A 26,394-nucleotide genomic window follows, 5' to 3' on the forward strand; every position below is an offset into this window, starting at 1 on the left:
GAACCTTTTGTGTCCCAATTTAGGTTAACCTTGTAGGAAGTTCTCCTCTTGCTCCCAGCCTAGTTATATACTACCCATGTCACTCTCCAAATCCCAGATACATGCTGAGGGCTACAGGGTAGAGAGAGAGCATTGCTTGTGGTAGTCAGAAAGACCATTCACAAAGTTTCCATCCAGCTCATCTGAAATGCAGACATGTCTAGAGTAATTCAGCATGACTAGACAGACTTGTGGAATTTAGTGGGAAGGGAATTTTGACATGATGGTCAGTGACTGTGAATGTAGGAAAGCCCATGGTTTTCACAAAGCATATAGGCAACATTACCTGTGTCAGAATAGGAAAACTGTGTTCTCTAGATCTTTCAGTATTAACTCTCCCAATTCCTATTTGCCATGCTGGATGGGGCTGCTGGTAGTCAAAGTCCAAAATGTGGTGTTTCCCATCCCTTATATCTGTCTGTCTAGCTAGCTAGTTCAGGAAAGGCAAGTTTTCTAGGGCAAAGTATCAACAGATTTTATAATCCGGGCTCTCTTACTGGACACAGGCACTGTCCTACTCTTGTCCTTCTGAAGTACATGGCTTCTTCTGAAGTCCACTTGACATTCCACCAACAATGCTTTTAAAATCCACTGGTAAATGTTGATGGATGGTTTGAAAGAGACTTTGCTGCATGTTTGTTTGCTTTTAGGCCAGATGTTGGCCTGGAATATTTTTGTAGATCACATCACTGAACAGACATAACATTTTTGACCTTTAAAAAAAGGCAGGTGTGTTACTGTGGTTAGGACTGGGACTGGGACAACCATGTATGTGTGGAAAGACAAGATCTAAATGTAACTAATAAATATAATTATGTTCAAAAAATACCAGAAATACTTACATGGGATTATGACTATTGGGAGGTTCATGTTTTGGCAATGGTCAGGTTGTCAAGGTTAATTAATATAATATTCGAAATGTCATTGGAAGGACTGATTCTATAGCCCACTGCTATTGAATAAGAAAATGCATATTGAATTGAGGTATTTTCAGAAAGCAATTACAGTAATCCAAGTGTGTGAAGTTGTCAGTTGTTACCTAATTTTTCCTTTCGGGAAATTCAAATTTTATGAAAGATCCATATTCAATCACACTCCCAGAAAAAGAAGCCTTTTGCCAAACAGAATTCAGCCAAGTAGCTGGACAACTGTAGTCAAGTAAGGCAGTATTAAGTCCAGTTTTTGTGACTAAACAGTCCAGACTGAAACCTTATTAAGAAATTCCCAAATGTTTCCATTTGGGTTGGCAAGGTCAACTAAATGTCAACTGCTGTTATAAAGAGTAACTTCACATGAACAAACATATATACAAAAAGACTGTCAACTGGAAATTACCAGGTTTCAGTTTAAGGTTGCAACTCAGCCTGGAAGCAAGAACACAATGAAATATACTTTTGAGTAGGAAAGCATAAGATTAAATTGTAAATTTAATTGTGAAATTTTTATACTTTGTGATGTTTTTATGATATGTATTTTAGACATGATTGCCTGTATAGAGATTTTTTAATTGTAATCCCACTTCGATCCGTTGGGAGAAGGTGGAAAATACAAATAAACTTATTATTATTATTATTATTATTATTATTATTCACCAAAATTACAGTTTTTATGAGGGAGTTTTGTGTATGTGTGTACCTTGCAGACATTTCCAGCTTATAGTGACTATAAGGTGAACCTATAATGGCGTTTTCTTGCCAGTATTTGTTCAGAGGTGGGTTTGCTTTTGCCTTCCTCTAAGGCTGAGAGAGTGTGATTGACCCAGTGGGTCACCCAGTGGGTTTCCATGGATGAGTAGGATTTGAACTCTGGTCTCCTGAGTTGTATATATACAATATATATTCCAGTCACACACCAGCTATGCCATTCTTATTGTGAATTAAATTAAATATATTTGTTATTCAATGGCCATGAAGGTATTCAGGAAAATCTAACACTTTGTGGTTACACAGGTACATAGTTTATTTATGAAAAGAGATTGCTTGTTTGTGAAATTAGGATATGGTCCAAGCAATCGGTGGCTTTTGCCCAGGGATGGGAACTGTGCAGTCTTCAGATGTTACAATTACTTTAGCAATCCACAAATCAGTGGAGCCAAAAGTGATCCACAAAACAGCAGACACCATAAACCAAAGTATTTTTTTTTAAAAAAAACCAAAAAACCCTTAAATTGTATTATCTTAAATGTGACAGGCAACCTAATTTACTGAATCCCTATTGATCCAGAATGCTTCAGTCACCACACATCCTTTTTAAAAATCAGATAAAGAAGAAATGGGTGGCTTTTGCCCAGGAATGGGAACTGTGCAACCTTCAGATGTTGGAGTACAATTGCTAGCTTTCCTTACTCTCGGCTTTGCTGGCTATGGCTGATTGGATCTGTAGTCTGAGAATATCTGGAGGGCTGCATGAATCTATGCTTTTAGATTAAACAAAGAACAAGAGATTGGAGTTGAGATCCAATACACATATTGACAAAATGCAAGTTTAAGTCACCACACTTACACCATTGCTTAGGAAGTGGAGGCTGCTTCTTTTTCCCCCCAAATACTCTTTGGATGTGACAGAGAAGCTGGAGGGGGGCTCCTGGGTACATTTCCTTCACAGCCAATATTCAACTGCAAGGCTTTGCCTGGGCACATTCTAGTTGCCCTTACAAATCCCAGGAAGAAGAGAAGCTTCTTCCCCCAGTTTTCTCCTTACGTGTAACAACAACAACAATGCCAGAAGCTGTAAAAATTATACAAACATTTATTATTGTTTGTAATTCCAGCTGCCTTTATTATACATTATGCTTTTTTAAAAATGTACAACAGTCTTGCAATCTCTGTGTTATTTTGTATATGCTAATAGTTTCATGTGGTCAGAAGTCCTGGTCTTATGAAACATAAAGGGGAAGGAGGGGGAGGGGAAGGTGGGGGGGGGTGAGAGGAAACAAACTGGAGGATACATGCAGAAAATGGGATTTGGATGGTGAGGATTGGTGAACAATTTTTTCCTCTGTACTTCTTTTTCTGTCCTAATAAACTAATGATCAGAAATTGATTTATGAATCTAATGGATTCTTTGAGCTAACAAAAAGATACTTATTTTAATTCAGTGTGTTTTCAAGATTACGTTTTAATTGTGCAATTGCCTTGCACGTTCATTTCACAGATATCATTATCATCCACATGTAACCCTCCCATATCTGCTGACTACATCTTCCATCTTTTTTCTTTCCACAAAACACTATTAAAGAGGGAATGAAGGAATGGTTTAACAATGCCTTTGGACTGGTCCCACAAGATATTACTTTTCCTAGTAAATTCCACTTGCACGCACACCCATGCATACACACACATTCAGTAAATAAGAGTTTCAAAGGTGGGCAGAAATGTCTTCAGTTGCAGAATTTCAGGCAGAGGTTGATTTCTCCCTTGGTAAAAATCCAGACCTGTCAGCAGCTCTACATCACGGACCCGTGCTGCATGTGCCTGCATTCTCTCTTCTACCCACAGGTACTCAGGCAGGTTTTCCTGGTAAAACAAATAAACATGAAATTCAATGAAATAGTTTAAGAGTAGGAGTGTAAAGACGTTCAGCATTTAGCTGCCTTTCATTTCTTTCCTAGGAAATTACTATAACTCTGTAATGCAGCATCTGAGCACCAGACATTCATTGGTTGTAGACTTTATTCCCAGAGCTTGCTCGCTACTTTACCCTCATGGCAATGGATCTCTCCAAAGTCCTGAATCTCATTTGGGCACAGGTTTCAGCACTTTGGACAGCTTCTTTAAAGTTAAAACTAAATTCTAGAGTAGATTTACCACCACAATGTCATCTAGCTGTGCAATGTGCTAGTTAATTTTTTCTTTCAATGAACAGGGATGGTCAATCCTAGTTTTTCCAAGACCCAGTATATGTCAAGAACAATTAAACAGTTTTTCATCCCATACCTTGAAAAAGATGTGATAAGAAAATTAAAGAACACAATTTATATTTATCAGAAGAAGAGTTTTTAAATTGGCTACTTCAGAAGGCTTAAGGCTTTTTTATGTTATTTGCCACCAGACTTCATCTTATAGTAACCCTTTGAATGAGAGACCTCCATGACCTCCTAACCACCAGGTCTTGCAAACTCAGGGCTATGACTTCCTTGAATGAATTAATCTTACTGTAAAGTGGTCTTCCTCATCCTACTGCTATCCACTTTGCCAAGCATTATATCCATGTATTAAGAATAATGTGTCAGGTGCTTTACAAACCCACAAAACCAGAATCCCAGATACATTTTCAAGGGCTTTCAGTGACCATTCAAGATGCTTTCTCAGGTTTGATGACTGAACACTAAAGCAATAAAAATTATTTTTGCCAGTCCAGCAATCACCATACCCACTCCAAGGAGCATGGCAGATAACATTTCCCCACACATACCCACATATCAGCATCTTATATTGTCCTGCAACCAAACTTAGAGGTGCATGATGTCAAGGAAGTGCTTAAGCTCCTCTTTGTGTTACCTGTCCATCCCCCTGCCATTTCCCCCCAACATCCTCCATAAAGATATGTAAAAGCTATTTAAACATCTATACCACTCTGGGCAGAACATGAGGCCTGGCATGCATCTCAGGTAAGATAAGACCTGTTAACAGGTAACACAAGTAACAAAGAAATGTTGATTTGTGTCTAATCTCACCATCTGTTCTTCCCTCATGATCATGAATGAAATTTAAAACCTGATTATGTGCGCACTGAAAATTATGTTTCTGACTTTCACACATCAACACTAACGGCAGGAGAGAATTTTGAACTGATGTATGCAGTATAAATTAAATTGGCCTTATTGATAGTGCTCAGTCCTTACAGCCATCTAGCAAGGTCAATATTATTAGTTGCAGATGGAGAGAAATGTCTAGGAAACGCTTTGCCAAAGGCTATTTGCTGGGTTCTGGAAAAGGTGAGATTTGAATCAGGGAATTCTGGTTTGTAGCTTAGTATCTTGTTCACTATGTTACAACAGCTACCAATTGTTGTTGCTCCATGCTTTCAAGTTATTTCTGACTTATGGCAATCCTAAGGTGATCCATAAATTATTTCTGGCTTATGGTGAACCTATCACAGAGCTTTCTTGACAAAATTTGTTCAGAGGGTTTTTTCTTTTGCCTCCTTCTGAGACTGAAAAAGTGTGACTTGCCCACAGTCATCCAGTGGGTTTCCATGGCTGGGTGGGGATTTGAACCCTGGTCTCCAGAGTTGTAGTCCAGCACTCAAACCACTATACCACACTGGCTCTCAGCTACCAGTTACCGTCTTTTAAAATTAAAACTGAGTAATAGAATTCAATTCTATGGGAGCTTTTCCCCCATCACCATTCAAAATATCTCTCTTTCAAAGCACTTCAGCTAAATATAACAGACCTTGAATTAAAAAAAGTCATTAAGTGAAACAACCTATTGTGTGATCTAAATAATAATATTTCTGTGGCCTTTCTCAGTAGTCAGATCCGTAAAAACTGTATCATATGTAACAGATTGTTTTTCTAACAGAAATGATGCCATACTTACAGCACAGCTTTCAGAGTTGTCAGGACGATGAGGAAGAATAAAAGACAAGACTTGCAATGTGCCTGAGCAATTCAGTGGTGTGTTGGTTTGATTCTCACAGCTTGTCAACACAATAAAGTAATGGGTTGGGATGGGAATCTGCATGTCAGTCATGTGCCTGCAAAAGAATATTGTTGTGGATTTTAAAAAATTAAGTTCACTTAGGTCAGGACAGCTCAATGAAATGACCAACTTCTGCCCCATGGAAAGAATTCAAATTAGTAGCTTGGATTCAAAGATTCCACCTAGGATTCTACTACTGGCAGGAGGGGGCAAGAAGACTTGCCTTCTTTCCCTGCTGTTCTCTATTCCAACCCAAAAAGGGATAGAAGGGCAGATGGATGGACAAATAGGAAACAAGAAACTCCCCATTAGCTTGAACTGAAAAAATATCATCAATATCCATGACAAAAGCATCCTATCCCATAATGCCCAGGGTCATTCCTCATTGAACTGTCCATTGGACAAGGTTATCTTGCCATGACTAAGCTTGTACAGATTTTGACATGTTTATAAAAGCTTGTAAACAACACATTGTGGTTAACAGGATATTAAAGCCCTGTGACTGGAAGGAAGCTCTAGTCTGTCATCTCATTCATCCTCCTACATTGTGGCAGAAATTCTTTCTCTCTGTCCAAACCATCCTTGAAAAATGTGGCATCAAGTCTGGCCAAGAAGACAGCAAATCCAGGAATGCCAGTATCACAAACCTTTGAGCTTATTATTTTCAAAGGCAAACTGTTCGAAACTCACAATGCTTCTTCCTTTCTTTATTGGATTTGTGTCTGCTACTACTGTCTGTGATTAATTCACTGCCCACTTCATTTCTTCAGTCATCCCGGACAGTATCATCAGTTCATTATTCATCATTCAAAACATACAGTTGATTATTTCTGTGAGGTTATAGATTTATTTCATTCATTTATTTTTATGTAGAAGACTGACACTATATAACATGGGGAGGGGAGTTAATATATCTTTAAGGATGATCTCGTTTTAATACATCCCTAAGATCCACCAGCTTGAGAGGGAGTCAGACCTGGAGTTCCCCCACCCCCGCCCCAAGCACCAACAAGGGCCAGCTGTGTGACACTGAGGGAAGCCGAGGCCAGGTCTTAAAAGCCTTGGCTTTCTCCTCTAGACCATCCTCCACCAGCTTGAGAGGGAGTCAGACTTGGAGTTTTGCCCCCCCCCGGCCCCAGCACCAACAAGGGCCAGCTGCGTGACGCTGAAGGACGCAGCCTCCCTGGAACTTGTTGAGAAGGAGGCAGAGGTGGAGAGCAGCGCTCTACAAATGCTAACTCCAATTACCATCACTCCGGCACATCTACAGCTCCATGAAAGTCTACTGAGAAGGAGGCAGATGCGGAGACAGAGTGCGGCATCTGACTGGATTTTAAACTGTTTTAATCATTTATTTTAAATTGATAGGAATGTTATTATTTGTTAATGCTGGTGGAAGTATAAGGGACTAATGTCCCATTACTATTGTATTATTGTTGTCCTGTGTTTTATATTGTATTGTATATTCTTTTTTGATTACGAGGGGAGAGTCAGAAATTGTTATTTAGATTAATATGTTATGTTATACTTTATTTATTATTAAGCTATGTATTTTGGATTTTGTGCTTTGCATTGCTATTCTTTGAATTTTGGATTATGTTTGCTGTATTTTTTTATATTTATTCTGCAATCTTGTATTTTATTTGACCTTTAATTGATTTGTATTGTATTGTAGTTTCCTATTGTTGTATTTCTTTATTGTTGCAACCCGCCCTGATTCTATGTGATTGGGCAGGCTATAAATTAATCCTTATTATTATTGTTGTTGTTGTTACTTTCATGATCTATGCAAAGGCTTTGCTGTAGTGAATAAAGCATATGCAGATTTTCTTCTGAAATTCCCTCGTGCCCCTCCATTATCCATTATATGTTTGCAATGTGATCCCTAGTACGTCTTCCTTTTCTGAAACCAGCTTGCACCTCTGGGATTTCACACTCCATATATGACAGGAGTCTTTGCTGCAGAATTTTGAGCAAGATTTTGTTTGCATGAGAAATTAGTGCAATAGTTCTGTAATTACAGTAATTACAGTCTTTACCAGACCACCACCCATGCATAAGGCAAATTCCACCTATGATGAAGCCCCGTTCATTTGAATGGGGTGCGTCCCTGCAGCGTGTGGTGTGGGTACATGCCCCATTCACCTTATGAGGGCTTGCTGTCCGCGTAACCTCAAATCCACATATGGCAAGCCTGCATACAACACGGGCATGCTGTACTGCAAATTTTTGTGTCTCCTTTTTTTGTGGATAGGAATGTATATCAATTGCTTCCAATCTGGGCCACTGCTTTGTTTTCCCTATTTTTTGACAGAACTAAATCTTTTGTTAGAACTAAACTTGATCCTGTCTCTGTGGATTGTAGCAGTTCTATTGGTATGTTGTTTCTTCCTGGTGATTTGTTCTTTCAACTGAGTGCGACTTTCACTTCACTTTCCATAATTGGGGTTTGTACATTTCTTCTTTCCATGTGTCATTCAGCCTTTTGAATTTTTATATAGCTCTTCTGTGTATTGTCTCTATTTATAAAAAAATTCATCATGACTATGTATTATGCTTCTATTCTGATCGTAGCATATCCCCACCCTTGGTATAAATTTCTCTTTGAATCCCCATATCTTGTGGAAGAGGTCTCTTGTTCTTCCTTTTTGTTGTTGTCAGCTTCTACTTCTCTTTGGATAGTAACATTCATGGTTCTGATTGTAATGATTTATAAGCATTAGAACCCTATCATTTTACAACCCTTGAATTAACCTCTGTCACTGAAATTGGTCTGATATTAATACTTCTTCTGCTCTACTCAATTGCCAACTGCAATTCCACTGTTAACTGCAACTGCTCTGGATCACTGGTGATTTTGCTGGTGCAAGGAAAAAAGGAAGCAAATTCTGGTATGTGTGTGCATGTATGTGTGTGTATTTGTGTTACCTCATACCTCTTCTCTTTTTCTGTTCCTATTGCCTTTCCCAACACCTATGAGACTGGAAAATTTCATTTTCCTATTGTGCCCAATGACATCATAAACCATTGAGAAAGCTTTTCTGCCCAACATCCCAGTTACCAGGAACTGAGGAAGAAGTGGCAGACAGAGGGAAAAAGAAAATTCCTTACTACTGTAGCCATAGCAGTCTGTGTAAAGGAGAAAAAGGAGTGGGGAGACAGACATGCAGCAGCTATATCCACTGCAGCAGCCACAAGGTAATGTGAGAGCAAATTTTATATTAATGGGGATGGATTGATGTTCCAACCCCCAGTTAGTTTCTACATTTGCTCATAACTGTTGATCTGAATCAAGTCTGCCAGTGCCTAAATCAGTGTTTGAATATCCAATCTGGAAAGGGGGGCTAAGCAGAGAGATAAGAGTAAAATAGCTTTAAACAATAAATTAGCATTGGTCCTATAAACTGACTAGAAGGGGCAGTGGCATCACTAGAATTAGTGTCATCCATTGTAGTAAGTCATGGTGTCACCTCCATGGACCTCCTCCCATACCATAAATGCTACATTTCTGACTTATGGTAACTTTAATCATTGAGTTTTCTTAGCAGAAATTGTTCAGAGGGCGTTTCCCCTTGCCTTCCTATGGGGCTGAGAGAGTGTGATTTGCCCAGAGATCACCCAGTGGGTTTACATGGGCAAGCAGAGATTCAAACCCTGGTTTCCACCTCAGACCACTACACCAGACAGGATTGCCTCAAAGGGCTGGTGCAGTAGCATGGGTTTGAGCACCTATTATGATTGAGGGGAGTGTCTGCCTGGCTAGTTAAAACAGTTATAATCTCAAATGAAGTAGATCTCAGCTTCTTCCCAAAAGAAGCTCAAATCACTTTGAAACCACTGCACAAAAAGATGGATATAGTGATTTTGGTGTCCCTCTAATAGTGTCACCTGGTGCTATCCACACTGCTCAAGTGATGCCACTGGGAAGGGGGACTGATGGAGAATCATTTGGAAGTCACTCAGAGTTCACTGGCAGAAATGAAAAGAAACAAAATTAAGAAACACATATTTTCTTGGGTCCCTTCTGGGAGAAAGGTGGCATACAAATGAAATAAATAAACAAAAACAAAAAAATTTCCCACCACCTTACTTACTGTGTAATAATATCCAATGAATCAAAGTGTCCATCAGAATCATAATCGAAAATAGGCCCACTGATCACATTCAGTCCATTCCTCTCCGTAATGTATTTTTGAAGAAGAGTATTATGGAAATAATCCCATATTCCTGTGGTTAAGAGAAAGGAGCAACACGCAATCAGCTACAGGTGACCAGTTCCTGCTTGGTACATTGTCCAGTGATGAAAATATTACTCAGCATCTTTTTACAGAAAGAAAGTTTCTTCTTCTTCTACTTTAACCCTTGAGCACCTTGAATAATACTTTGCAAATCTCTGATCTCCCCAGTGCAGACTGTAACTGTTCCATTTGTAACTACTGCAGCCAAATCATGACCAGTGACACACAGCCCCAACTCTCTAGTCACCTCATGTGGGAAGAGAAGCCCCTCTCCCCACTGGCCACATCTCTTTTCCCACTCATGGGCAAGGAACTGGCAAGAAGCTTGTTGACCAGAGAGAGGCTAAACTCCTACAGCCAGTTGGGCTCAGTCAGTTTCCTGCTGGCCAAAAGTTTCCAACTTTTTAATATTAAAAAAGAGATGTTACTAAAGATTTTTTTAAAGGGTGCTTAGTACTAATCAAGCAGATAAAAGAAAGGGAAATAATAATAATAATAATAATAATAATAATAATAATAATAATAATAATTCATTTATATCCCGCCTCTCCAATTGGATTGAAATCACACACTTTCTCCTACATGGCAGTTTTTTAAAGCATTTTTTTCTACCAATTCTAAAGGGCCCATGCATGTCAGCTAAAACAACGAGTCTCTAAGCAGCCACTCCTGTTCCTCCTCTTTCCTGCAAATGAAGTTCTCAGTTTGAGAATTCAGCAGGCTTCATGTTCTATTGCCAGGATTTTCTTTCTTTTTCTTTTCCTCTCCACTTGCCCCTCGTCAGGTTATCTGGAAAGAGACCATTGTTGGGAAGGGCAATTTCCCCCTAAAGATAAGTAAGACAATGAGATCACTTTGGAAAGCAAGAATGGAGGCAGCCCTTTACTGAACAGAAAGTCAAAAGCTATTCCATAGGAAGATAGGGAGAAGGTGGCTTCCGCCCTACTGGAAAAACCAGCTCTATGCAGAGTCAGCTATGTGTTCAACACGTAGCTCTGAGGTGTCCTTAGAGTCAAGGCACTGTGGCACATAGCACAGGCAGTTTTCCTGGTCCCCCATCCCAGCTGACATGACTTGAAGTATTTCTCAGATCAAGCACCTATGAAATTGCCAATACTGTATAGAGGTAGTGTCTGAAGAAACAGACAAAGTGTTTGCCCTGTCATATCTGTAATTCTACGTAAGCTCCATATGGGGTGCGGTGGGATGGGTAAGGGAGATGCAAATTTGCGAATCTCATCACAACACTGCCTGAAACCACTTCATGGTGACCCTCTTTATGGTGATGAGTACTTAAAGGTACTTAGATCTTGGATGACAGAGACACGCCACTTCCAGGAAAATACCTGAACCTCTTACCAGCCTGGTAGAAACTGCTAGAGCTTACTATCCCCTGGAACAGCCTTTCAGAGTTCAGGGTCCACATCTCAATTACTTGGCAGAGTAGGACTTTGTGGACTTTATTTAACCAAAAGGTACTAGGCTTGATGACATCATCTAGCTCTTGTCCAGGGCCAGTCCTGCCATTAGGCAGAGTGATGAAGGGGACAGCAATGACAGCCTCCTGGCTGTTCCTTGAGCTCTCTCTAGTTGTTACCCTCTGCTGGTGCAAAGAGCTGGGTCTGCTATACAAATTGTCCTGGATGTTAAGCTATTGTCTCAGATGTGGTGGAAAACGCTTTCCCATTGCCTGTGTTAATGTAAGATTTGGCTGCTAGCTCAGTCAGCTTCTGGGAGTGGAATGGGGAGGCAGACATCATCTTGTCCTTTACTTTAGACAGTAAAATATGATGGCCAGGGAATTATTGGATTAACAGGAAGACCACAGAAAGGTTTATTTGTGTCTTTAACCCTTTAAAGGAGATTTCCTAACCCTGTCTCATGAAGGAATTGCCCCATTTATATTTTTTTCCAAGTCAGAACAGGCTTCGGGGTGAAGGCAACATTTTCCCCTCATCCAAGACGTGCACCACCAGGGGGACAGGGTGGTCATATGTCTTCCCTTACAAAGATAGGCCAGCCAAGGGTGCCATTAAAGCCCAGATGGAGAACTAACTATTCCTGCTATGGGTACACTGGTTTAAGGCTGATGGGAGTTGCAGTCCAGAAACATCTGGAGGGTCACATGTTCCCCTGTCTTGAATTCTAGAAATGAAACAATGTGGTTTCTTTATCCCTTAGCCATATAGGTCAAAAGATGTGGATGCAACACTCCGATGGCTGGTGGCTGCTGTCTGCTGGCTTTCATATCATCTCCAAAATAGGTTCAGAATTTTGGATACCTCTTTCAGAATTCATACTAAAACTCAGAGTGGATTCACCACCCCAATCACATAGACATCACTAGCCACCACAATCTCTATGCATGAGAAGAGAAAGCAAGAAATATTTCATTAACAATTCATATCAAAGTGTAGATCAACATGACCAGAACTTACTTTTGAATTCTTTATACATGGGGACAATATTGCTGGTAAGCAAAGCATCATATTGTTCAAAATCAGATGAATTCAAGTCTGTGATGAAAAAGAGATATTTCCAAATAACATATTAATTTAAGTTGTGCTCCCATTCCAAACATCTTTTTCTCAACCCTGATGTACATTTTGTCCTGAACTCTCAATTTCTTACAGGTGTGGAATCTTGGGAAAGGTAACACATGTTTCAAACCAGAAAAATAGGTGCCACACTGGCATGAAACATGTGATGGTACATCATGCCTTCTGTTTTCTTGGACCAGCTCCTGCAATTTTAGTCCACTAAAATGCGGTCACAGGAAGCTTCCTGGCTTCATCAAGATGGGAGATGGGAGCGTTGTATCACATGGTTCTGGTTCTGTGGACAAACCACGATTATGAACAGTTTCTCTATCCTCCAATATGTCCCAGTTATGCCACAATGGCAAAACATTGGGATAAATATCCATTTAGCAAGATGGGCAAGATGGGCCCTAAGCACAACAGGACAGGCTTAGCACATGCTGTAGTAAATATAGTAATACACATTAATATAACAGGAGTCATGCAGAGGAGAATTGAGTCTAACTTCTAACTTTCCTAATGACAACACTAGCCAAATGAATCAAGAGGTAATGCTGAAACATCCTAAAAATTAAATCAAAGCTTTGGAATATACTTTTTATGAAGTACAACTCTATTCCCCAAACTACATTTATATATATTTAATGATGGTTGGTTAAAGTAAATTGTACAATCTGTAAACTAAATATACCACTACCCAAGTTTTTGACTTGTGTCTTTTGTGTAGCATTTTCATATATCCCTACTCAATATACATCTAAATCTGACAAATAAAACTATTTGAGCATGGCCTCAAGGACCCCATGGTCTGGTGTTACAAAATGCAGCAACTGTTACAGAGCAATGCTGTTCTTTTCAGACAAGAAATACCACTGAAATCCTCTCTTCCCCCTTCCCTTGAATGCTGCCACACTTATCCCAAGTGGGCTGTTCTAGTGCTGTATATATGTTTAAACACTCGACCACATCCAGCTGATTAAAACGTTATGCTCTTTCTATATAAAGAGTGCTACGAACTGGGAGGGTAGAGGAAACCGTGGGTGATGTTGTTCAGGTCTGGCTGGTAGTTGGAGCAGTTTTGGCTCTGAGCTGCAGGGATTCGAACATCAAGCCGCAGACAGTCTGGAGCAGTGGGAGGGAGAGAAGGTGCATCTCCCGGCTAGAGGAGAAAAGGAGAGAAGAAACAGGGAGAGTAGCATTACGCCCACAGCTGTGGCTAACCTAACATTTTGCAACTTCCTAGTTGAGCTTTCACTGATTCTTTCTTTTCCTATTTTGATAATGAATCATTACACGATCAAAAATAGAAATGGACATTGCCACCTCCACCCCCATCCCAGCCTGTTTATTCCTTCAGTCTTCAACATTTCTAAAATGCACAGCTAAAACAGGGGTAGGGGGGAATCTCACCCCAAAACAAGGTTACAGTGGCACGATCAAAGCAGCTTCCCTTGAGATCAAACAATACTTGCTCCTTCTGGTTTTGTCAAAATTAAACCATGTCAAAGGGTAACTAACAAGTTAAGATGTGTGACTCATGTCAGGACTTCACAGAGATTACTCATTTTTTGCAATGTATGTGTTTGTGTTATATGCCTTCAAGTAGTTTCCGATTTTATAGTGATCCTAAGCTGAATCTATCATTGGGTTTTCTTAGCAAGACTTGTTCAGAGGGGGGCTTGCCAATGCTGTCCCGACGCTGAGAGACCGTGACTTGCCCAAAGTCACCCAGTGGGTTTTATAGCCAAGCTGGGGATTGAACCCTGGTCTTCAGAGTCATAGTCCAACACTCAAACCACTATGCCATGCTGGCTCTCTTTTGTAATGCATATATGCACATTACTTTCTGAAGGAGGCTGATTCTATTAAGAAAGAAATGGAGGTGAATTATAGGGATGAATGACCGTACTGAGCCTCCCCTTTTCCTAGCAGTGTTTAAAAATGGAAGTGTTTCTGGAAATGGGAATAGGCCAGTGGCAGCTAGTATATCAGAAGGCTGGTGAATCCTCTCTGAGTTTCAATCTTAATTTTCAAACAGCTATCCAAGGTCCTGAACCCCATCAGAAGGTATGATTCAGCTACTTGGACAGTTCTTTTAAAGCCTGAACCAATATCCAAAATGGATTCACTATTCCATTGACACAGAAGCTATCAGCTGCCATTGGACTGGAGAAGAGAGTGGTTAAAAATCCAGATCAACCATCGGCATCACTGTGCAAGGAATGGATGCTCTTCAGATAGAGCAGGTGCCACAGGCAGCCATGACATGGCACTTTCTTTTCACCTTCTGACTGCTTTGATTGCTAGTCAACCGCACTCTCTAGACCAGAGGTAGGCAAATGTGGCCTGTGAGACCACTACAAGGCACCCTCCAGATCTTTTTTAAAAATTCAGGTTGATTTTGGGGTGATACTTGCCCCCAAACCACCACAAATCCCCACAAATCACCTTAAAAGACAAGTTTTATCCCCTAACCATTTGCTCCCCAAACCTCCCCAAAACATATCAAAAGAGAGAGAAAATGGCTGAAAATCACCCCAAATCTGTCAAAATGTTGGTCAGAAGAAACATCATATTCCCTCTAGTGCACTTAAATGCACTACTACAGACTGCCAGGTGGGCAAAGGAAGGGAAAATGGCCCATATCCTGGTTGTAGTTGCTCAACCCTGCTCTATGTAGTACTTTCGATTCTCCCACACACACCAGCTCTGCATATAAGGATGGTTCAGTACACCCAGGAGTCCATATTAGCATATACACTACAGTGCTCTCACTGTCAAAGCACCTGTGTCAATATATCCTTTCAGTCTGCATCCATGCATTCACAGTTTGCTAACTGATATCCTCTTTTTACCTCTACCAGTTTGCACCAGTCATCATAAATAAGAGCCTTTTTCATCTTCCCTTTTGTTTGGTTTTCATGAAGTTGTTTTATATTTCTTTGGGACAATGATTAACCCTTTCACACTGGTGCATTAAAACAGTCTACACTGTATTATACCAGCATTGTCTGTGTGCGCGCACACACACACACACACACACAACCACCACCAGCATCCGCATAGCTAAGATACAAAAAGAAATCAACAATGCAAGGGCCATACACAGCAATTAATTATTTAATTATGCTTCAGTTGGCAAGGGAGGTGTTTCCAGGTGGTTAAAAATGTATTTCAGGCAACAACCTAGTTATTTATCTTTTATCACTTATTGTTCTTATTGTCAAGATGACTGCATCTTATGGTAACCCTATACTGTGGTTTTCTTAGTAAGAATTCTTCAAATGGGGTTAATTATTGCCTTCCTCTGAAGCTGAGAGAGTGTGACTTGTCCAAGACCACCCAGTGAGTTTGTATGACTAAGCTGGAAACTGAATAATTGTCTCCCAGAGCCATGGCCCAACACCATTACACTACACTGATTCTATAATTGTAATGTTTATGCTCTATTTCAAACCAGGGATCTTTTGAATTTCGGGTGACCATCATAGCCTTCACACTACAGAAACTAACATTTTATCAATTAGTAATATTTATAAACACCCTAAAGGTTAAGCAGGATCAGCCCAGGTTAGTACTTGGATGAGAGACTACTGACAAACACCAAGAGCTGTAGGTTGTATTTCAGAGGAAGGAACTGGAAAAAAAACACATTTGTGAATTCTTTGCTTAAGAAAACCCTATGAAATTCAGGGGGTCACCATAAGTTGATTGCAACTTGAAGGTGCACGTGCACACATTTACTGTTCCACGAGAGGAAGGAGATTTAAATGAGTCTTCCTACTACCAGCAACCCTCTGTGGCAATTCCAATGGTGAGGGCAAAGTAGCCAATAAGTTTCATAGCTCACTGCAAATTTGAAATAAGCTCGTCTAAATTCCAGACCAACGGTATAACACTATCTCACTAGCAAGGGATGAAGCCTCCTTGAACTCAGTGACACCTACTTTTGAATAGATATGTGTATACCATGCACAGGAACTGGGCTTCCACTTGGCAGTGCTGCCAGACACACAGAACTGCTTCTGTTTTGTTTCTCCTCCTCAATCCCAAGCTTTTTTTTAAAACTTATATGTCATTAAAACTGGGGATTGGCTTTGCCTTGTCCGCCCTGCACAGCCAACAACTAATGCTAGGAGGCACAGATTGGCAAACTGAGCCAGACCCACAGCAGCTCAGTGTCTCTTATAATGTTTAGTTCAACCTGCAGAGTTGGTTAAGCTCAGAGGAAAACTGTAGTCACTGGCTGCTATTGACAACAAGAAGTTACTTTAAAAGGGAAGCCATAATCAAAGTGTCAAGAGATATAATTTATTTGTGTTTTGTGGGGCCTTAACTACAGCTTTTGGAAGGAGTTGCTTTGGTTTTTGGGGTCATCTCTTACCCACTTCCAGGGTTGTTGTTGATGGTAGTAGTATTTTTAAAAGTGATATAAGTAAATAAAATATATGTATATATAAATAGGCCATAAAAAGAAAAGGTCCCACAAACTCATTGAACCTGAAATGAGACAATTACATTTACAAATTCTATTAAAGCATCATGCCTTTCTCATTTTTGCACAACATTGACTACACTATTAGCAGCACCAGTTTCAATACCTCAGGCTCAATTGTTGAATACAGGTCCAGGCTTCATGCATAAATGACCCATCATATGAGTAGCTGCATTTATGAAAAACTATGCTTGCCTCACATGGGAATATGCCAATCAAGTGAAGGGTTGCATTTGCACAGCAGAGAAAATGCTCACTTCAGAACCAATGGCACATGCAGTGCATTTCCAATGCTCACTTCTCAGTTCCAACTACCAGTTTTGAAGGAATGAGAACCCAGGCATAAGAAAGGGCATACATAACTGGGCCCTTGACAGCTCCAGTCTAGAGCTCTACTTGTGAATAGCAGACTGTGCATGGGAACAATTGGATCATCAATATTGTGGGATTGTCACAGGCACTCCCAAAATATTGATGCAAAACCTTTCTGCCTCACAGTAAGCATGAGCTTACATATGAACAGAACTCAGAGGGTAGCCTGTGTATGAAAAGTGGTGTCTTCATATGGGTCACCCATCCTTTGACAGAGCATGAGGTTTCCTTATGTTTCAGCCTGATTTCTAGTCCAAACAAAATGTAGCAAATTCAGAAAAGCCAGCAGAATTTAAAACATATGGAAAGAAAGGAACCAATCACCAAGCAACATGCCTGAACTGAGCTCCACTGGGACCTTTCTGCATTTCTTCCTGCTAGTAACAGAGGAACAGGAAACAGCAAAAATCCAACTATGTGCCCTGCTGACCTTCATAACTGAGAATCTAGCACCTGGGTTTGCTCCTCCACTTCACCCCAGTTGTGTCAAGTCTTTTCAGCTGAAATCCTACAGGCAGGGTCTGTCCCATTTCTGATAGTTTGACATTTTTGTGACATTTCTTGCTGTTATCTGACATCAAGTCAACTTTGACTTGTAGCAACACTGTGAATGAGATCCTCGATGAGAGCTTACAAATTCAGAGCCAGAGTCTTCCTTTTCTCCTACTCCTTTCCACTTTACCAAACATTATTGTCTTTTCCAATGAGTCATGCTGTCTCAAATGAGATTAAAAAGTAAGTTAAATAAATGAACGGAATTAACTGCATACTGTTTGTGCGAAGAAATTCTGTTGTTGTTTTTTTCTGGACAGGACAATTTAACAGTGTAGCAGTACCAGCAGAAGAAGGCCAGGGCAAACATACATCTGGAAGGGTGAATAAGTAAAGATCCAGGTTCCATGCCCTACTGAACCATAAATGCACTGGATGACCTTGGGCCAACTGCTCTCTCTCAGATTAACCTGCCTCACAGGGTTATTCTGAAAATAAAATGGGAAGAGGGAGCCATGAATACCACCTTGACCTTATTGGAGCAAAGGAAAGATTTACATAATAAACAAACTACAAAACTTCTTTTGGGAACAATCTGGAGCAGATAAATGGTGGATGGGCAAACTGTGAGGTCCATCCCCTCTTGAGACAAACATCTCAACTCTCAATTTCCTTCCCCCAAAGTGGATTTTCATTATAAAGGGGGGGGGAGTATATAGGTCCACAATTACAGTCAGTTCCTTACCATCATAAATTCCATGATACTATAAAAATTCAGCAGTACAGTGATGTTAACGGTACAGATGTTTACATTGTTTTTCACCAGCAGCAGGATATGTTTCTATAAGTCTTGTGTGTGAAAGAGAGTGAGAGAGTGCAGGAGCATGTGTTGGTCTCTGTGTGGGAGGAATCAGTGGCTTTGTGCAATCAAATCCTTCCTCTCCAGGAGATGAGTGTTTTTCCTCATAAAATTTCCCCCACAGCCAGAGGTGTGATTTAGTTTTCCCTCTAAATCACAGTTGAATGCTTTAGGAAACTGGCTACTGTTGCTATGTTTCTTTCTGACTCATTTTACAGTGCTTGAGGCCATCCTTTTTTTTTTAATTTTGAAGACTAATTCAAGATATTTCTGATTTTACAAAATACAATTACACAGCAGACCACTTGGCAATTTATTTATTTTTTCACCCGTGCTAGATGTTCGGTGCCATTTTTGCTTAGATGATGAGCCAAACATGCTATGAAACCTGTCTAGGCAGCCACCTGTGGGTCACTCTGCTCAGTTTTCATATGTATAGAAGAATGTAATCCACAAAGTCCCACCCTGCCACTTTATGGTACCATGGAAGTGAACCTAGGCTCTCAAAACTGTTAAGGGTCTGAATGTAGCTCTGACAGCAGACTGTGCATCTCCCAGCTAACTAAATATGGAAAGGCCCGTTACCAAAAGTCTGACACCCTTCCACATTACACAACTGTAACATTGTGAGTCTGGTGGGAATAATGTGGTGAAATTGCCCCTAAACCATCAGGAGGCAATGGGGTGGGAATGGGGATTTGGAGGGGAAAACATTTTAAAAACCTTTTTTCCAGGGGTGGGAAGTACAAGGCAAGGGCCAGCTCTGCTATATAAGAACAAGAAGTGACGTACAAATAACAGGGAAAGGCTGGCTTGTGTTGACCCCCACCCCCCAATACTAATAGATTGTAAAAATAACCATTAGGTAGTTCAGCTTTGATCTATTACGAGCTCATTTGGGCCATCTGAATAGTTTTGACTGCCTTATCAGGTGTAAGCCAAAATAAAGCTGCTTCGGGTCACTTCGGAGGTATGCTGTTTAAATGATGCATGTGTCCTAAGAGGCTGGACCGGAGCCTAGCTTTAGCTCAGCTTCTGGCCTCTTAAGATGCATGTGTCATTTAAACAGCATTCCTCTAAAGTGACCCAAAGCAGCTTTATTTTGGTCTGTCTCTTTGGGCCCATAGTCTCCTTTTAAGTATTTTAATTTCACTTCCTAAATAAATAAATAAAAATATAGCAGGAGCCACAAATATTAGCAGGTACCCCTCCATAATAATGAAAACTGATGCTATATCTGTATCAATCTTCTAAACTTAAAAAATGGTGAAGAGAAATAGCAGGCTTTCCAGCATCATACCAGCTGGATCAGCTCAAACATTTCTCTATCCTGCATTATGTTTCCACAATGACCAACAAGATTCCAACAGTAAGATAATAAGGAAAATGTAATCCCAGTCACAGCTTCCTGTTCATCTTTCCCAGGAACTGGTATTGAGAGACAGGAAAGATGTTCTTGTGCTGGGCTAGACTCACATGAGCCTGTATACAACAGGGCTCTTCTTATATTAACAGTTTGCTCAAATGATGCTGTCCGACTTTTTCTGCATCAGTTCAGCTTTTCCATTGAGTGTCCACATTCCCACTGTCGTCTCCCTAGAATAAGACAATGGTTGCTTTATGCTGTAGTGCTGCTCTCCTGTCTGCACACTCCCTGACATCAGAAAAGCTTCTCTGAAATGAAATCATTCTCTTTGGGGATGAAAAAAAATACAGACTTCAAGAAATGCTACCAGAGATGAGAAGCCACAGAAACTGACATAGCTTCAACCAGCTGAGCCATATGAAAAAATAATCAGAATAATTAAAACAATAAAAAATAGTTTATTTTAAAATGACAAAGAAGGCATAACATGTAACAGTTATTCCCTTTATATAGGTTCTATAGAAACACACACTATCCCTGCTTGGGAGAGGGGGGAGAGGAGGAGAATCATGCCCCCTCATTCCACATGAGTGCTGTCATATTGTTAATGCAGCAGAAGGGTCCTATCACACCAAGGGTACTAACAGATTAGCAGTGATATTGGGACCCATTGATGGGTTTTACCTGTTGATGGAAAGGTATGCTCCACCAATGACTTAAATGCAAAGCACCAACAGGAGAGACATGAAGTTGCAATAAGTTCTGTCCAACGACATTTTTATACTGAAGTTCTGCTTTACTAGCATTGTATGACACAATCCTATGAGTCTATAATTCTGTCATTCTAGTATTCAGTGATATACGCTGTATACCAGCCCTTCCCAGCCCTGACTTGTCCATGGAGCTTATCGCTTTACACTCTTAAAACAGGGCTTGGTTGTTTTAAATGCATTCCCTTCCTACTGCTGCATTTTGGAGTTTGGAGTTCAGTGAGGCTTAAGAGCTCACTGGCTGAATATTCTAAACGCCTCTTCTTAATCTACAAACCTCAAAATGCAACAGGAGGCAGAGACCACATTTAAAGCGACCTAGCCCCATTTTAGGAATGTAAAGCGATAAACTCACGTCTGTATAGGGTGGGCTACAGCTTCCATCAACCCCAGGCAACTTGTTTTCTGTGATGATAGGAGCTGTAGTTCAAGCCATCCAGACAGCTCCAGATTAGAGAAGGCCATTCAGTATCAATATCATTGCCAATGGTCACTACTAGTCCCATTTTCCAGGAATTTCTAAAACCATCTAATCTTATGATCTTCAGCAAACAAGTTGCACACATTAAGTGCACACTGTGTGAGTGCATTCTTGTCCTTCCTAAATCTCCTGATGATTAGCATCAGCAGAGATTTAAAACAGTTTGCCTTCTAGAAAAGCCACTTCTGTTCCCTGAGACCTTCAATCCTTTTTATTTTATTTGCAGCCCAGTCACTCCAGACCACTACTACTGATTATCAGGGAAGCTGGCAAGTAGATTGGAGCAGAGTTATTTCTCTTTGGTATCTTCATATCTCAGTTTCAACCGTAATGGTAAAGCACTCCCTCTACTGGAACATAACCCAAAAGACAAAGCCCACAGCAACATGAAGGTTCATGTAAGTTCATCGTCTAGAATGCTCACATGAAATCTGTTCTTTCCCTTGTCTGTACTTCTACTATAATGAATAAATTTGAGCTTTTCCCTGGCAGTGATATTTTGAAATACTAACTTATGATAACTTTAAAATCCCATCTCAAGCTTCCTGAAAGCTTAAAAAGTACTGGAAGAGAAGGTGACAGAATACCTATTACCCCCTACATTATGCATCTAAAACCACTCCAGTGCATCCAACATAGTCGGTGTAAGAAGGAAGGCCAGGGGTGTGGGAAGAGCAACCCACATATACTGTATTGAGCTCTACAGAAGAAAGGAAGGATATAAATGTATCTTCAGAACTTAGGAAAGTTCCTTTTTATTGTTATTCTAACTCCTAGAATGCTCCAGTTAATATGGCCACTGGCTATGTCCAATGAGGGTTCTGGGAAATGAAGACCAAAAAGAACTTTTCCAACCTAAGGGTAAGACAGATATAAATAAAAGCCTACATAAAAATTACTAGTGAACTACAGCCCTTATTCATCAATGATGTCAACTGGTAACAGCCTTGGCTGGTAGGCCAACCCTTACCCATGGATAGATGCAGATAATCTATAATAGTGACTTACCACAAACAACAGACCACATAATAAAAACAGAAATTGGGGACCAGACTCTGCACCCAAACCACTGCCAGGGTTGTCCCTATATTTATCTATGCAGGCAACAGTTATGGTTATTTACAAGACTCACTCCCTCTCTCCATAAGTGATAAACTGCAGCTCCCACAACTCCCAGTCAGGCACGAGGTTAAGGGACTTCTAGTGCAACACATTTGAAGATATATACAGTCACTTGCCAACAATAGCAATCTGTTGCCTATTTAGGACACACATTTCAGTCTCTGTCCAAAATAAATAAGTGACAAGATAGATGTCACTTTACTTTTAAAAGGAGCATCCAGAAACTAGAGGGAGAGTTTTCCAGAACATTCCACTACTAATCTTAAAGTTCAGAAATATAGCTATGTAAATCTAGAACAGAAGTTCCCAACCTTTGCTCGGTGGAGCCATTAGGGGTCCGCATGCACTTCCCAGGTGCTCTGCGGCTGCTCCAGGAAAATGAAAGAAATAAAAATTTAATGAAATTAAAAAATAAGAACCAAAATTAACACTACTCCTAAATACTATTAACTTGTAAAACACAGGAGATTATTGCACAGGCAAATAAAGTGCCCTTTCTTCTACAGGATAAGGTCTTACAGGTTGCTAATGGGTGTTATCGCATGCTAAAATGCTGACTTTGTTGCAGGGTGATTACAATCTGTCCCCCAGCCATGCTTAGCCCACAGATTTTTAGAAATAGGGAGCTCCTCAAACACCTACCTTTTGGCATTCATCTGCTTCCCTTTTAAATGCTTTAAGAGATTATGGGAGTGGGGTGAAGCTCAGTAGGAGGAGAAAGGAGAGGCCCCAGAATTTTTTTAAATTAAAATTTTGAATGTCAACATTTTATTTAAATATATACGTATCGATATATAGGGTGGGAATATTTTCATAACTAAAATAGATAGATAGATAGGCAGGCAGGCAGGCAGGCAGGCATCTCTGTTGCTATTGGAAATGGTCACAGTTCAAGTCTTCCTATATAAGTTTGGCAACCCTCACTGTCTTCCTCAAAGAACTCTTGATAATCTCCCAACAGACTAGGCTTCCCCCAACACAGTTTGAAAATACTTCAGAGAAGCAAAAAGTGATCTTTGCAATGTTCACCCATCAGTAGCCTGTATCTGTAAACATTCACATATGTTTTTCCTTAGAAAGCTGGAGGCAGCAAAGAAACTTCAGCCGAATAAACAGTGTCGAAGATTTGTGTATAAAGAATGGAACTAATGTTAACAGGATAAAATAATGTGGCCTGGATCTCAAACCAGCACATGAAAGAGAACTATGCCTGCAGCTGGAGTTTCACTTCTGTTCTTTATCATAACAAAAATGTCAAAAAGGCAAACTGTTGCCTGGGTTTAAATTGAGGTTTGTATTGTCAGCAGTAGGAACTGGGGCAGCAAAAATAGCAACAAAGGGTACAGACTGCCTGCCCTACAAACTTTCCCTTTTTGGGAACCAAAAGCACCTTAACAAAATATTAAATTATGACATGATCATGGACACAGCTGCAGAAAGTTATTTTTGGACTACAATCCCCAGAATCCCCCAACAGCATAGCCACTGACAATGCTAACTAGGACTGGCTGTGGACTTTAGGGAGTTGTAATCCAATTTTTTCCAAGGTCTGGTCACAGGGCTACTCAGAAAGAGGTTTTAGTCTGGCTGCACTGAGCCCTGACTATTAAACAACATTTCATTCAACAACATACTTGCAGCATTGCTTATCTCCTTAAACGTCTCCATGTGTAAACCCTTTGTTTAGTTTTTTTTTAATTATTACATATACTGTTGTCTCTTCTGCATAATACAAAATAAAATTACTATTGCTAATGTTGTCATCTTCATTGCTTTTGGGTTCTGCACACAGAATTATCTTCATAGCAGTAAGAGCAATAAGGTATGACATTATCCTGAGATCACTTTAAAATCTCGTTAGAATCAAACCCATGTCAAAGCAGACTTTCAGGACAAGGCACAGACAAAATGCAATTATTTTTTTTAAATTTTACTTGGGAGGGGATAGGTTTTGTCATGTTGATACAGCGAATGATTTTGTTAACAATCTAGGGTGCATTTGCCCTGTAGAAAAAATGCAGCTTGTCATGACCTTAAGTGCTGTAGCTGCATCCTATGGAATTCTGAAATCTGTAGTTTTACAAGGTTTGGGGTTTTTGTTTGTTTGTTTGTTTTTTGCTTTCTCTGCCAAAGGGTGCTGGTATCTCACAAAACTACAAACCCCAAGATTCTGTAGGATGGAGCCATGGCAGTTAAAATGATGTAAAACTGCATTATTTCTACACCCCTAGATACAGGTTCTCCACTATGTTTGGATCATGTTCATCACATTCATTCATTCAGTTGTTACATGTCTTCCATTGAGGGGATACATTGCAGCTCAGGTTAATCACCACTATTGTGTGCCTGCTCCTTCCACATAGAAAACTGTATAAATGCCATGAGCAATATGTGAAGCTTCATATATCCATTTTCTGTGCATCAAAATATTCTCACTTCTCATGGATCTGGCTCATGTAGTTCAAATCAGCTCATGCACAGAGACTCACTTGATTCCCCTTGGGGCATGAAAGGTGCTCCAAACGTAACACTGGCCTGAATTGAAGTGACCAGAAGAAGCAAGACACAGCAAAACTGAGGTCAGACGTCTGGCTCTATAGAAGGAAGCACTTGCTAATGGCAAACACATGAAGAATCGTAGTCCAACACAGAGTTAACTGGGCAAAAATAAAATGTAATGAAAAGACCCAAAAAAGAAAGAGAAGGAAATGGCATTTTTATTTTTAAAGAGCTGTGGAGTTTAAGGGCATTCAAATTCCTTCTCCTCCTCTTCCTCCTGCCCCCCCTCCCCCAGCCAGGGCTTCTTGAAACCACAGTGCAACATTCTGGTTAACTATAAAACTACTGTGGGACTATAGACAACTGATAAATAGGGCAAGCAGAGCTTGCATCTGGCCCTGAGCTTGCATCTCTAAGCAGACATGAATGCAAATTCTCTAGTTTTCCTGGGCTGGGCTCTGTTTCAGGCAAGAGGGAAGGACTTTGTGCATACTTCCAACTCAGAGAGTAGAACAGCGGCTTGCTACAACTGGCAAGGATTAACTGATTTGTTGCTGCAACATGCAACAACACTCCAAAGAATGTCTATGTATTTACTTAGGGTGAATCTACACTGCAGAAATAATGTAGTTTGACATCCTTTTAAGTGTCATACCTCCATCCTATGGAATCCTGGAATCTGTATTTTCATAAGCTCTTTGGCCTTCTCTACCAAAGAGTGCTGGTGTCTCACAAAACTACAAACCCCAGGATTCTGTAGGATGGAGCCATGACAGTTAAAGTGGTGTCCAACTGCATTATTTCTACAATGTAAATGCACCCTAGCTAACATTATCCTTCCCTCCTAGCTGTCATGGTGTCATGGCACGCTCTCTGCTCTGCTCTGTATCCACCTTCTAACTAGAAGCAAATAGTTGATATTAAAGGTTCCTTATCTCATGTCTCTCAGTAAGTGAGAAAGAATAATCACCCCATTTTATCTTGATCTTAGAGCAACTAGTATGGTTAAAAAATTTCTGTCTTAATTTCCAGTCAGAAACACAGGAACATAAGTCCCCTCTTTCTCTCTGTTGTGCACAATAATCAAAGACATCACCAAGATTGGCCCAGAAACCTCAATACCTGGGATGATCCTGAACTGGCAGCCCTACTGGTAAATTCCCATGGCCAAAGCAGAGTATCAGTAGACTACAGAACCTAGGACCTTCTAGGTGTGTTGGACCACAACTCCCATAAGCCCTAATCAATGGCCATCTTGGGCATTCTGGATATTGAAGTCCAAGGGCTCCCAAATTCTTTAACAGACAATCCAGGATTTATAATTCTAATCACCACACATTGCTTCCAGCTTTATGCAGTAGATCTGCACAATTTTTGGCTTGCTACATTGAACAGAACCCATCAGTCAGTTATCATAGCTAACTATAGGCTTGATAAATCCCTGTTGTATGGTATCTGATACATAGAGCAAAAAGG

At 40.3% G+C, this 26,394-nt stretch overlaps 1 protein-coding gene across 5 annotated transcripts in view; it reads right to left on the reverse strand.

The window, feature by feature from the left end:
- Positions 1–2,767: 2,767 nt before the first annotated feature.
- Positions 2,768–26,394, reverse strand: part of ENPP3 (ectonucleotide pyrophosphatase/phosphodiesterase 3) — an 81,003-nt gene continuing 57,376 nt past the window's right edge. For all 5 annotated transcript variants that reach the window (XM_042447289.1, XM_042447275.1, XM_042447283.1 and 2 more), the window contains 5 exons: positions 13,480–13,621; positions 12,361–12,438; positions 9,779–9,911; positions 5,583–5,739; positions 2,768–3,554 (listed from right to left, as the gene is read on the reverse strand). In XM_042447289.1, coding sequence (XP_042303223.1) covers positions 3,381–3,554; positions 5,583–5,739; positions 9,779–9,911; positions 12,361–12,438; positions 13,480–13,621 — 684 coding nt within the window. In that variant the 3' untranslated portion in view covers positions 2,768–3,380. The remainder of the gene's footprint in view (positions 3,555–5,582; positions 5,740–9,778; positions 9,912–12,360; positions 12,439–13,479; positions 13,622–26,394) is intronic.

Source organism: Sceloporus undulatus, chromosome 1 (assembly GCF_019175285.1).
Source record: "Sceloporus undulatus isolate JIND9_A2432 ecotype Alabama chromosome 1, SceUnd_v1.1, whole genome shotgun sequence".
NCBI lineage: Eukaryota > Metazoa > Chordata > Lepidosauria > Squamata > Phrynosomatidae > Sceloporus > Sceloporus undulatus.